This window comes from Sus scrofa, chromosome 7 (genome assembly GCF_000003025.6).
Source record: "Sus scrofa isolate TJ Tabasco breed Duroc chromosome 7, Sscrofa11.1, whole genome shotgun sequence".
Classification (NCBI taxonomy): domain Eukaryota; kingdom Metazoa; phylum Chordata; class Mammalia; order Artiodactyla; family Suidae; genus Sus; species Sus scrofa.
This window is the reverse complement of record NC_010449.5, coordinates 97,998,573-98,012,415: the sequence shown is the minus strand read 5'-3', so window position 1 is coordinate 98,012,415 and position 13,843 is coordinate 97,998,573. Positions and strand designations below refer to the sequence as shown.

At 38.7% G+C, this 13,843-nt stretch overlaps 1 protein-coding gene across 2 annotated transcripts in view; it reads right to left on the bottom strand.

Annotated features, from left to right (window-relative positions):
• YLPM1 (YLP motif containing 1) overlaps positions 1 to 13,843 on the bottom strand; it is a 66,106-nt gene that overhangs the window by 29,819 nt on the left and 22,444 nt on the right. For both annotated transcript variants that reach the window (XR_298837.3, XM_001924711.7), the window contains exons 5-6: positions 3,681 to 5,795; positions 954 to 1,074 (exon numbers count right to left, since the gene is read on the bottom strand). Coding sequence is in view for 1 of the 2 variants with exons in the window: in XM_001924711.7 (XP_001924746.3) it covers positions 954 to 1,074; positions 3,681 to 5,795 (2,236 nt within the window). In the remaining variant the exon portion in view is untranslated. The remainder of the gene's footprint in view (positions 1 to 953; positions 1,075 to 3,680; positions 5,796 to 13,843) is intronic.

The window sequence follows — 13,843 nt, the reverse complement described above, 5'->3', positions numbered from 1 at the left end:
GTGGGGAAGTGGAGGACAGAATAGCTGAGCAAAATTTAAAAGGCAGTAAAATTAATCAACATAATGACTGAATTCTAGTAGGGCACGACAAAGGAGAGTTAATATTGACTACAGGTTTCAAGGTGGGGTGACCAGGTGATAAGAGGACAAAGAATGAGTTTAATGGAGGATGATAATGAGTTTTAATATGTTGAGTTTGACAGGAGACACATCAGAGAGATACCCTGTAGGCAGACGGATGCATACATAGGTCAGGAGATGATTTGGGGAGTTGATATCAAGGTGCTTGCTGATGTCAACAATTACATATGAGTGTTTTATGTTAGATTAGGATGGAAGGGAATATTGAAAAATGTAAAGAGTTAATTTGAAATGATTCAACAGCGTTTGTTCCTCTCTCACTGTGTTATATAGTTATTTCCATGATAACATTTGTAAAGCCCACTGAGTAACTGGCTTAAAGATAAAAACAACAACAACACAAAAGCAAAACAAGGGGAGAACTTAATCACACAAGTCTTTAACATAACTTTACTGCCTGAGGGGGGGTACGATGTATGACTCCTTTCCTAGCTAAGAGGTTGGGGAGACTCTGAAGCTCACATGAGTAGGGCTCACAGGGAGCCCTTGTACTACCGTTAAATGTAATAGGACTATTTGAAGAAAAAGGATTACCAGGAAAATTCTACAATATTGTGAACAAAAAGCCACATATATAGTTCAGATGTGCTTGGTGTACTTATTAAACTCTTGGGGAGGAAAGCATGTCTGTCACACTTTCAGCTATACTCATAAGATTTTCAAAGGTCCATTACCATTAGTTTTTTACTTTTCTAAAACTTACATTTTTTTATAGTGGAAACTTATGCTTATGGTAATACAAAAAAAGTGAATGACATTATAAAATACCAAGTAGGAACCGTTTCATTTTCTGAGCACACATTTTCCCGTACCGGATACAGTCCAGGTCTTGAAGATGTATTATGCAGTCTTGAATCCTGGGGTGGTAGATGGTCAGGCATCTGTGGCTCAGACCCATAGTCTTTCATCTTTTGAAGCTGTTCTTTCTGTTCCCTGTAAACAAATAAAATTGCCATTATACATAAGGCATGTGTTCTCCATTCCTAAATAAGTACAATCAATATCGAAAAACAAAGAAGGAAACAAAAAACCTTGTTTTAAATCCTCTACAATGCCCATAGAGCACCTCCGGGGTAATACTCTCTTGCCTTTATGAGCCAACTGATCAAGACTTACACATAAGGATAAATTATTGAAGATCTTCAAGGACCAATTCTAGAACCTGCCTCTTGAGTCTATTTGAGTATCTTAACTATTTGTCATGTTTTTCATTCATCCAACCAAAATGTCTCTTGGCATTTTTTTTTTTGTTCAGTACTAAAGAGGTTGCAAAATGGTGGTCCATGGGCCAAATATAAATATATATATGGATATATAAAAAGCTTTTTCAAAATTTGGCTTTCACATCAGATTTTTAAATCTGAGCTAGTTGCCATATTTACAAAGCAAAATAAATTCAAATTTTAAAAGGATGTATAAATTCAAACTTTAAAAAGATGTGGAAATACTGGGCCTACATTCACACATGTCGACAATCAGCTCAGTGGAGTACTAGCTTCCCACTTTAGATGCAGCAGTTTGCCTCAATCCTCATCACACTCAGTAGAGTTATACTAACCCACTTTCACTCATTTTAGTTACTTGTCTGGCTCCTAAGAATATTTTATTTTAGTTTATGGCCCCTGCTATAGTTTGAGAAAACAATCATCAGTCTATACCTTTAAAAACAACCACTTCATATTCCTAAAGAGTAATTACGTAATCTTCAAATTTTTCTTTAAACCACTTATGAAAGTCCTTTTACTTTCCTTTAACAAAGCCCACTTTAAACACATATAATATCTACTACAATCTCTTCAGACCTCTTATAACTTTCTCCCTACCACTGTGTAAAGTGTAGTGACCCAAATGGACACAAAGTAAGGGTCAAATATATAAAAAGATTATTTTCTGCCATATGTAAATCATATTATGACTACCCCAACACAACACAGCTGACTTGTATTCAACTATGACCACTCTTATCCATAACTTCACTTATTTTGTTTAACTATGTTTATGTGACCTAGAAAGAGCTTTAAAAAAGGATGATAAAGCACCTTTTGTCCAGCATTTCTATACAAAGCAATAATGGATGAAAAGGAAATTTCAAAAAGGAAAGGAAAGAAACCTTGGCAGTTTAGTAACACCAATCAGCCTGGGGGGTCTCCATAACAAAGCAGACTTTAGAGTTGGACAGACTGGGCTCAAATTCTAGGTTACCACTTGGTAGCCAAGTGGTACTCTCTGAGCCTTAGTCATTTGTGAAGTGGAGACAATACTACTTCTGTTTGTAGGCCTTTGCAATAAGGATTTGAGATGGGAGGATTGAGATAATACATGCTAAATTATCAGCACAGTCCCAGCGCACAGTAGGTGTTAAATTACAGGTGTCCATAGTTAAAGTGAACAGTGTCATAACTAAATGTTCCATGGCATACTTTCTATGTCTTCTTCATGAATAATCTGGTAAAGTCAAAACTCTTAGAGCATATCTTCTATAGACCACAGAAACCTCTTTTGCTCCCTGAAGCACCTAGCCTTTCATTTTTACTTGCAGGTATTTTTTTCCTCATCATACTTTCCAGTCATAAAGCTTTAGTTATAATTTCAATTGGCATGATTCACAAATGTAGACCAGAATTGAAAAATGAAAGAAACACAATATATTGGAATATATAAAAAACCAACCATTAATTTATTTTTACAGATCATGTTAATTCCTAAGAAATTACTCAAAAAGCTTGCAATCAGTCATCGACTCCTAAATTCTTATCTCAGGATATAGTTGGTATAAAGATTATATAAATTAATACATACAAAGCACTTAGTACATACAGTTCCTGGTACATAGTAAACATGCAGTAAATTTTAGCTTTTATTATTATTGCTACTAATGGGGAGCATCACGTAGATATCTACACATAGTTAAGTGATCATAAATAAAGAAATTCGAATTCTATTCATTGCACAAATACTTGATTATGTAGAAACAAGAATCATCCTCAAGTAGAGATATCTGCTTCAAGTAATAATGAAAGATAAAACATTCCCAAAAGAAAGAATCAATGGTTAGACAAATCTGAGGCTGCTTCCAGGTAAACCATTCTTAGTTTCAACAGAGAAAAACATAAATCCTTCCAGCACTTCCCAAAGTTACACCAAAGATTAGTGAATATGAAGTCTACCAGATCTAACACCAAAGAACAAACTGCCTCCTGGAAAAAAAAAAAAAGGGATTTTACATATGAGATTTGTGAAATCCAGAGCACAAGAGAGTTGAAGTCTGAATTTGAAACATGCACAGGCACAGCACATCAGCAATACATCTATAAAAGCCAAGCATGGCTAGCAAATTTCCAGATTTTAGAACACACATTTACAATTATAATTACAACACAGTTCCTAAATACCCTTCCTACCCTAAAACAGCACTCAGTGACCAGAAATTAAAATTATGTGGTAAGAACCTGAAGTAAACTGATTCCATTCAAATATATCACAGCATTTTTAAAAGAGCAGTCGGAATGTGGTTTTGACTAAAAGAAATGTCAACTTACCGAAGCATTTTCAGTTCTTGTGCAGCTTTCAAAATGATTTCATGCTGCCTCTGACTGAGAACCATTACCCCTCCAAGGCCTTGGTCAGAGTCTAAGTTTGCATCCGACCCCATCATTTCAGAAGAATGATGTGAGGAGGGCACATGTTCCGCCATGGGGGAATGTCTATCCACATCAGATGGGTACCATCTGTCTGACAACCGTTCTCTTTCCCAGTCCATTCTGTCAGGAATATAATCTCGCTTTTCCCGCCACGTATCTCCTCTTTCTGGATACTCTCGGATCCTCAACTCACCCCTATCACGGAAATCTCGATCATACCCATGGTCTCGATTTCTTTCTTCTCTCCATCTATCATCCCGATATCTATCCAAAGGTGGAAGAGGTGGGAGGGGTGGTAAAGGTGGAAGAGATGGAATATCTCGTTCACGAAACTGTGATTCTTGTTCATCCAGTGGTCTCCCATAATCTCTGTCCCACTCATTATCCAAGTTTCTATCATACATATCCATGGGTCTTCCAATCCGATCCACATCCCTGTCCAAGTCCCTGTCCATTTCCCTGTTGTAGTCCTCGTCCATATCCTGATCTCTCTCCCAATCATCCCACCAAGGGCCTCGTCTATCTTCATCATGAGATCGAGATGGTGGTGCTGAGAACCTGTCCTCTCTGTTATACGGATCTAGTGTATCGTCTTGATAATCACGTTCACATTCTCTCCAGTATCTTTCTCTATCCCAATCATCAAGTCTTTCTCGTTCCATTGGAGCATTTCTACCATCTAATGGGAACTCTTCATGCCCCCTCTCTTCTCCATGGTTCCATGGAGCCCTAGGAGGCTCATCTCGGTGATATGGATAGATTTTCTCCCCACCATCTCCTGGTTCTGGTCTAAATGGACCTCTGTCACGACCAAAATCTGGTCTTCCCATTCCCCGTTCCCGACTGCCAGGCCCTCGAGGTGATCCCCTCTCTCTGCTTCCAGCTCTTCGGGGGGGCACTCTTTCCCTACTCCCAGGCCTTCGAGGGGGTCCTCTCTCCTGACTGCCAGCCCTCCGAGGTGGTCCCCTTTCTCGGCTGCCAGCTCTACCCCTGTCTTGGTTGCTTTGCAGACCACCTGGCACTTTCTCCCGACTGCTTCCTGGCCTCACCAACCCTCTTTCCCGGCTGCCTTCTCCTCTGCTCATCTTCTCTCGACTGTCTTCTCTTCTACCCATCATTTTATCACGAAAGTCTTCTTGCTTGACCAACCCTGGGCCACGGCTGATTGCCTGACCTCGACCTCTGTTTACTAGTCCTTTATCCCGTGTGTCTTCCATTCTGCTTTGCCCAGGACCTCTGTAAGATGAGCTGCTGCCTCGACTGCCTTCTAACCTATTATCTCTGTTATCTGGCCGAGGCAGCCCTTTATCTTGGTTGTTTTCTAAATGGGACAGACCAATACCCAAAGGTTTAAAATCATTATCTGCATTTAGTGATGATGACGTTGCTACTGCTGCTCCTCCCTCCATCCCCCCTGTTTTTGAGGGAAAAGCAGATTGAGAAGGTACAGGTTTATTTGCAAGGGGTACAGGCTGAGTAACACCTTGGGCTTTGTCCATTTGAGTTTCCATACTTTGAGAATTCTGGTCCCAATCAGAAGGCTCTATGGGCCCTTCCGAGACTTCGCTTTTAGGTGGCTCTTGTTGAGAGTCGCTTAGATTCTCATTTGACTGAGCCGCCTTGGCATCCTTTACATCTGCAGCAATGGAAAATGCAGCTGATTGCATTTTAAAATTCTTCTGCTGGTTACTACTGGTGTCTGCTAATGGTTCTTTGTTTCCTGGTTCTGCTTGTGACTTAGGTTGCTGCTGATGTTGCTGTCCAAAAGCTGGTTTGGGGCCTTTCCACTGTGGTCCACTCTGTCGAGGACTGAGGGATGTATTGGGGGTAATATAGAACTGAGATGCCGGCCCCCGGGGAATCATTCCCCATTTGCTTTTAGTGCCCTCTGTTGAGTGACCTTCATATCTGGGTCTTGGCCCATCGGGGCGATTTCCTTCAAAACGAGGCCCTTTGGGTCTCGGTCCTTCACACCTTGACCCTAAATCCTCAAATCTTCGAGGACCATCAAATCTACAAGTAAAACAAAAGATATTACTCAAGACAATAAAGCAGAAAAAAAAATTCTCCATGTAAGAATATTTAAGGCACTCTTGCCTTAGAATCTCTTTACAAAAATGACTCTTCAGTCATTAAACAAATCCTGAGATACCTATATCTTAGAACCAGTATGCTAAAATGGCAGCGCTCAGAAGGTCTTAGGACAAATCTGCAGCAAGTCATTGATATACTGAATTGTTAAAAAGCAATTATAAATATTGTGCCTTAGTAGACAAGAAAGTCCACTCATTTCAAACAGAAAAAAAAAAAAAGTCCCATAGCTAATTCTGAAAGTACTTTTAGAATTAAATTATAACTAAAAATTAAATATAAAACAATTACAAGATAATAGGATGACTATATATATTGCTGAAATTAGCATTATCATCTTAACTGACAAAAGCTTTAAAAAAAAACAGCAGCCAGCTACAACTTAACAGCATGTCCTGACATTTTAAAATCTGGACAGAGATGTTTTTTTGCAATGGGCCCACTTGCTCATTTGGTAAATATTTAGTGCACATCCTCTATTTGTCAGGTACTATGCTACATCCAGGGTATATATGAATAAAACGTCTTCTTTGTCCTCAGACTCAGAGGGTTTACAATCAAGGAGAAAGAATCTATGTTCAACTTCAGTAAACAGGATATATAAACAGTACTAAACAGTACGGTACTGGCACAAAAACAGACACATAGATCAATGGAACAGAAGAGAGCCCAGAAATAAACCCATGCTTATATGACCAACTAATTCATAACCAAAGAGCCAAGAATATACAATGGGGAAAGGACAGAATCTTTAATAAATGGTGTTGGGAAAATTGGACCACCACATGAAAAAGAATGTAACAGGATCCCAGCTTATAGCATATGTAAAAATTAACTCAAAATAGATTAAAGACTTGAGTGTAAGACCTGAAACCATGAGACTCCAGGAAGAAACAAAGGTGCAGTAGGTACCTTAACAGAGGTCTTGGCAATGATTTTTTTTTTGCTGGGGCGGCGGGGGGGGGGGGGGGGGGGCGCTGTGCCCAGGGCACGCAGAAGTTCCAAGGGCCAGGGATTGAACCCGTGTCACAGCAGTGGCAATGCCTTAACCCCCTGAGCCATCAAGGCACTCCTTGGCAATGATTTTTTTGAATCTGACATCAAAAGAAAATGGGACTGGAGTTCCCGTGGTGGAGCAGCAGAAACGAATCCGACTAGGAACCATGAGGTTGAGAGTTCAATCCCTGGCCTTGCTCAGTGGGTTAAGGATCCAGCATTGCCGTGAGCTGTGGTGTAGGTTGCAGATGTGGCTCGGATCTGGCGTTGCTGTGGCTCTGGCATAGGCTGGCAGCTACAGCTGCAATTAGACCCCTAGCCTGGGAACCTCCATGTGGCCCTAAAAAGACAAAAAAAAAAAAAAAAAAAAAAAAAAGGCAATGGGACTACACCAAACTAAAAAGCTTCTGCACAGTGAAGTAAACAGTCAATAAAATGAAAAGGCAGGAGTTCCCATCATGGTTCAATGGACATGAATCTGACTGGTATCCATGAGGACCCAGGTTCGATCCCTGGCTTTGCTCAGAGGGTTAAGGATCCAGCATTGCCCCATGGTGTAGGTCACAGATGTAGTTCAGATCTGATGTTGCTGTGGCTGTGGTGTAGGCTGGCGGGTATAGCTCTGATATGACCCCTAGCCTCGATATGCTGCAGGTGTGGCCCTAAAAAGACTAAGGAAAAAAAAAAGAAAAAGAAAAGGCAGCCTACTGAATGGGAGAAAAACATTTGCAAATCATGTGAATGATCAGGGGTTAATTACAAACTACATTAAAAACTCATACAGCTCAATAGCAAAAAAGGGAAACAATCTGATTTTAAAATGAGCAGAGGAGTTCCCGTCGTGGCGCAGTGGTTAACGAATTCAACTAGGAACCATGAGGTTTCAGGTTCAATCCCTGGCCTTGCTCAGTGGATTAAGGATCTGGCGTTGCTGTGAGCTATGGTGTAGGTTGCAGATGCAGCTCGGATCCTGTGTTGCTGTGGCTCTGGCGTAGGCCGGCGGCCCACAGCTCAGATTAGACCCCTAGCCTGGGACCCTCCATATGCCACAGGTGCGGCCCTAGAAAAGGCAAAAAGACAAAAAAGTAAATAAATAAAATGAGCAGAAGACCTGAATAGCCACTTTTACAAGGAAGAATGTACAGAGAGCCAAAAGGTACAAAGAAAGATGCTCTACATCCCTAATCATCAGGGAAAAGCAAGTCAAAACCACAAGGAGATATTACTTCACACTTGATGGAAAGGCTATTGTCAAAAAGACATGAAATAAGTATTGGTGAGGGTACAGAGAAAAGGGAACCCTTTGCACTGTTGCTAGGAATGTAAATTGGTACTATCCTATGACTTAGCAATTCCATTTCTGGGTATTTATCAGGAAAAAAACGAACTCAAAAAGATATTTGCATCCCCCATGTTTACTGCAGCATTATTTACAACAGCCAAGATATGGAAACAACTTATGTATCCACTGATAGATGAATGGACAAAGAAAGTGTGGTGTACGTATTCAACGGAATATTATTCAGACATAAAAAAAGAGTGAAATCTTAACATTTGTGAAAATACAAATGGACCTCCAGGGCATTATGCTAACTGAAATTTAAAAAGTCAGAGAAAGACATACAATATGATCTTATACGTAAAATCTAAAAAAATTTTTAATTAATTAAAAAAAAACCAAGGTCATAGATACAGGGGTGTGTGTGGGGGAAATGGGTAAACTTTTTATTTTGTTTTTTAGTTTAAATAAAATTATATATTCAACTTCAAATTCTTTACATCCAAATTATTATTTTTTGGCCATGCCCATGGCCTATAGAAGTTCTCAGGCCTGGGATCACACCTGCACCACAGGAGTGACCCATGCTGCTGGACAACGTTGTATCCTTAACCCACTGCACCACAAGGGAATTCCTATATCCCAATTATTAATCAAATGTGAAGTTAGAATAAAAATATTTTTAGACATCCAAAGACTCATCAGAAAATTTACCTCCAACCCATAATTTCTTAGTTACTTAAAGCATGCACTCCAGGAAAAGGAGGCACTTAAACCACACACGGGAAGCCATTAAGATTCAATAAATAGTGAATCCAATCCAGAAGCATAGTCAAAGGAAATGCTGGAGTCCAGCCAAATGACAGATCTTGAGAACAGCCAAGCAGCCCAGGCAAAAGCAAGAGAATGCATGAATTCAGGAGAAAGATCTCAAGAGAAAAAGAGATATTGCTTTTGGGACTGGGTTGGAGGACTATTTTAAAGATGTTGCAAGAAGAAAGACACTTGGAAATTCTTTTAAAAAGTTATTACACTAAAGAAAATGTAATCATAGTATATATTGCCAACCACTATGAACAACATTGTCCACCGATTTATCTAAAAATAATGATATATTGGCCAGATGAGGTTAGAGAGCAGTATAAGAACTAAACCTTTATCTATTAGAATAGGAAGTAAGTATGTAATATCTATAATGTCTAAGTCAAGAATGTAGCAGCATATTATTTAGTGACATGAAAGTATTACCAAAAGAAAGAGGGTACCATCTAGGTGATCCCTGGCCCCACACAGTGGGCTAAGGATATGGCACTGCCACGAGCTGTGGTGTAGCGTGCAGACACAGCCTGGATCCCGCGTGGCTGTGGCATAGTTCGGCAGCTGTAGCTCCAGTTTGACCCCTAGCCTGGGAACTTCGATATGCCATACTTGTGGCCCTAAAAAGCAAAAAAAAAAAAAAAAAAAAAAAAGTGTGCTGAGACAGAGAAAGCAGCACTAGCATAGATGGTCTATGCAAAATAGTGACGGCTTGACACAGCTATTGTTGGACAAAGGGGAAAGGAGCTGACCCAAAGCTTGTCAAAGATATGTCACATTGCTAAGGACAGAGACCACATATTTATAAAGCAAAAAAGGATGCCATTTTAACGTTTGTAATGATTTGGATCCTTTTCTTGAAGTTATATTTATTAATTCAAAGTGCCTGGAGTAATATCCTAGGTCACTGAAGTTGTGTACAATCATCTGTTTTATATTCAATTCAGCAATTACTAGTTTATATAAGTGATAAGAGAAGACTATACATAATACCCAAGTCAGTAAGAACAATTTTCAACATGTTAGGTAGTATTATAATCAAATTCTAAATATGAATGAACTGCTTCCACTGTGATTCCTTAAGAACGTTACCCATAGACATTCTGGCATAAGCAACAGTTACAGAACACCTACTGTCAGGAACTGTGCTGGAAATAAATGGATACCTAACTTCAAGGAGAAGAATGAGACATGTAAATTAACAATTAGAATAGAATTTGATAAATATGGGATATGTTGGTCTTGCTCAATGAGTTATCTCCAAAGTCCAACTCTATAGAGGCTCTCAACACATAATACGGAATTGCCATCCCCAGGGCAGGAAAAATAGGAATTGATAAACAAACAAACAAAAAATGCCAGAAAAGGGATTCTAGAGAAAGAGAAAAGCACGTGCAAAGGGCCGAGGAAAGGATAAAAGCAGCAGGAGGCACTGAAAGGTGTACAGATAAGAGAGAAGTGAACATGGCAGAAAAGGAGTAAAAGGGAATGAACTCAATTCTGCAAGTCTCATGCCTGCATATACAATATACAGTGTCCATTAAAGGGTTGGGTACTTTACTTTCAGATTTCAAATTGCTGATCAGCAGCCAAGGCTCATCATTTTATTTTTATTTGGGGGGGGGGTCAAAAATGTTACACCAACTGAAACATACTTTCAATACTACATTTACTTTCAATACTATATACAAATGGCAATTAGTTATCAATACCGAACTTCAAATTTTTCAAAGTTCAAAGACGTTACAAAATATGAGACTATCAAAAACTTTCTTTTCTCTTTCTTTCTTTTCTTTTTTTTGGATTGCATTGTGGCATGCCTAAGTTCCAGGGCCAGGGATCCAACCCCCATCACAGCAGTGACCAAAGCCACAGCAGTGATAACACTGGATCTTTATCCACTGAGCTACCAAGAACTCCTATCAAAACCTTTTTTTATAAAAGTAAAGAGCTTTCAGGTCCTCGGCATAAATATTGAGATACCAAATATTTAAAAAAAGGAGTGTATCTATATGTATGACTGAATTACTCTGCTTACAGCAGAAATTAACACAACATTGTAAATCAACTATTCTTCAATAAAAAAGAGATACTCGTATTAGATATATGTACAAAAATAAGCCATCTTTACATCAACACAATAGTATGATTTTTTTTCTTTTTTTTTGCTTTTTAGGGCTGCACCGGCAGCATATGAAAGTTCCCAGGTCAGGGGTCAAATTAGAGCCACAGCCACAGCAATGCAGGATCTGAGCCGCATCTAAGACCTACACCACAGATCATGGCAATGCTGGATCATCAACCCACTGAGCAAGGCCAGGGACTGAACCCACATCCTCAAGGATCCTATTCGGGTTCATTAGTCACTGAGCCACAAAGGGAACTCCAATACTATGACCTTTTTAACATATAAAAAAGTATTTGAAATAAAGTACAAACATAATATAAATTCACTAAATATAATCACACAAAAATGCATGCATTGTACATTGGTTAGATAAAAGGAAAAACAGACAAATATTTCATATTTAAATATTCTGAATTTTTTTTGGCTGCACCCACGGCATGTGGAAATTCCCAGGCCAGGGATCAAACCTGCACCACAACAGCAATCCAAGCCACTGCAGTGACAATGCCAGATCCTTAAGCCACTGCACCACAGTGGGAACTCCAAAATTTTGAAACGTTTTGCTTGTACAGTTAAGTACTTCATAAACCTCTAAAAAATAAAAACATCTAAAACTAGGTATGAAACCATTAGCATTAGGAATAAAAATTTTTAATTTGATATAAAATTCCAAATTGGGTAGAAAAACTTAAAAGGTATACAGAAATATAAATACCCTTAAACAAGGTAATGTTTGATTATTACAATATTTATTAAAACACAGATCAGTAGACTACAGTAATTACAAGATGTTAAATTCTGGAATCAAATGCCCGTTCTTTTAGTTTTCATGTGAAATAATGCCTATTTTCTCATATGCATAACCAAGATCCTAAAATCAAAATTTCAGAGAGAAATAATCACTATAAACAAGAACAGCCATGACAAATGGAAGCATCAAGAAAACTATGGTGCTCATTCCTTGCCATTCCTAGTAAGACAGCTTCAGAATGGAGGAGGTCATAATTCCAATCCTAAAACCAGTCAAAAGTAGGTATAACTGATCAGAAGCCTTGACATTGTAACAATGTCAGTTCCTCAACATGGTCAATGTTCGCAAAATTCCAGGGAGTTTTTGAAAACTGACAAGCTGCTTCTAAACATGATAATGGGAAATAGAAAGGACCAAGAGTAGTCAACACAATCAACATCAGAGGTCAGCAAATTACGGTCCATGGCCAAATCCAGGTAGGACTGTTTTTTTTTTTTTTAATACCATTATAGGTTTAAAAAAAGAAAAAGAAAAGGAAGAAAGAAAAATACTTGATAGAGACCAAATATGGCCTGCAAAGCCTAAAAATATTTACTGGCACTTTCAGAAGACGTCTGCCAACCTCCGATTGAGAAACATCCATTTGGAAAACCTACACTAAGAGATATCAAGATTTATTATGAAGCTACAGCAATTAAAACCATATGACACTGGTGCAAAGATACATAACTCAAAGAAATAGAGTCCACAGATAAATCCACACATATAGTCACCTGACTTATGATGGAGACATTATAAAGTAGTAAGAAAGGGATGACTATTTCAAGCAGTGGTACTGGGGTCAACTTGATAGCCATATGGAAAACCATGAAACTTACCCTACCTCATATCATACATTAACAAAAAAATCAATTCTATATCGACTGGTTATCTTTCTACCCACCTACCTATCCATTTTTGGCTGCGTCTGCAGCATGTGGAAGTTTCCAGGCTGGGGACTGAACCTGAGCCACATCAGTGACAATGCCAAACCCCCAACCCACTGAGCCACAAGAGAACTCAGGATTGGTGATAAAAATAAAAACTATACAATTATAAAAGAAGTGAACTCAAAAAAAAAAAAAAACAAAAAACAAACAAAAAAAAACTATACAATTAAAGAAAATAAAATACAATAATGTATTTATGGCCTTGAAGTAAGCAAAGATTTCCTAAACAGGACATGAAAAAGTGCTAACCATAAATTAGTAATAAATTAGACTACTAAATTAAAATTAAGGACTTCTATTAATCAAAGGTACTCTTAACCCCTGAGGTTCATTTGGGTTAACTAGATCCTATAATTTTTTTTTAATTTATTTATTTGTCTTTTTGCCATTTCTTCGGCCGCTCCCACGGCATATGGAGGTTCCCAGGCTAGGGGTCCAATCGGAGCTGTAGCTGCCAACCTGTGCCAGAGCCACAGCAACGCGGGATCCGAGCCACATCTGTGACCTACACCACAGCTCACAGCAACGCCGGATCGTTAACCCACTGAGCAAGTGCAGGGATCGAACCTGAAACCTCATGGTTCCTAGTCGGATTCGTTAACCACTGCGCCACAACGGGAACTCCTGAGTTTTTTTAAAAGAGTTCTATTTGTAAGGATTATTTCACAACTTTTCTTCTAAGCATTCCTAAGAAAAAGAAAATTTACTTTTTGAAGAATAGGACAAAGATTACATTATCTTGAAATTATCATATAGGGCCACTGAATTATTTTATAACTCTAAGACACATTTTGGGATCTTAAGTGACCTTTTTTTCTATATCTTGAAAACATTTTGTGATATTCGTATCCTAGAATTCACTATTACCCATCATTACTTATCAAGTACCCCTTATCCTTGGGCCCCGGGGTTCCATATGCTATGGGGTAGCCAAAAAAAAAAAAAAAAAAAAAAAAAAAGCTATTTAATAACACCAAGTATTGATAAGGATACAAAAAAACTGAAACACAG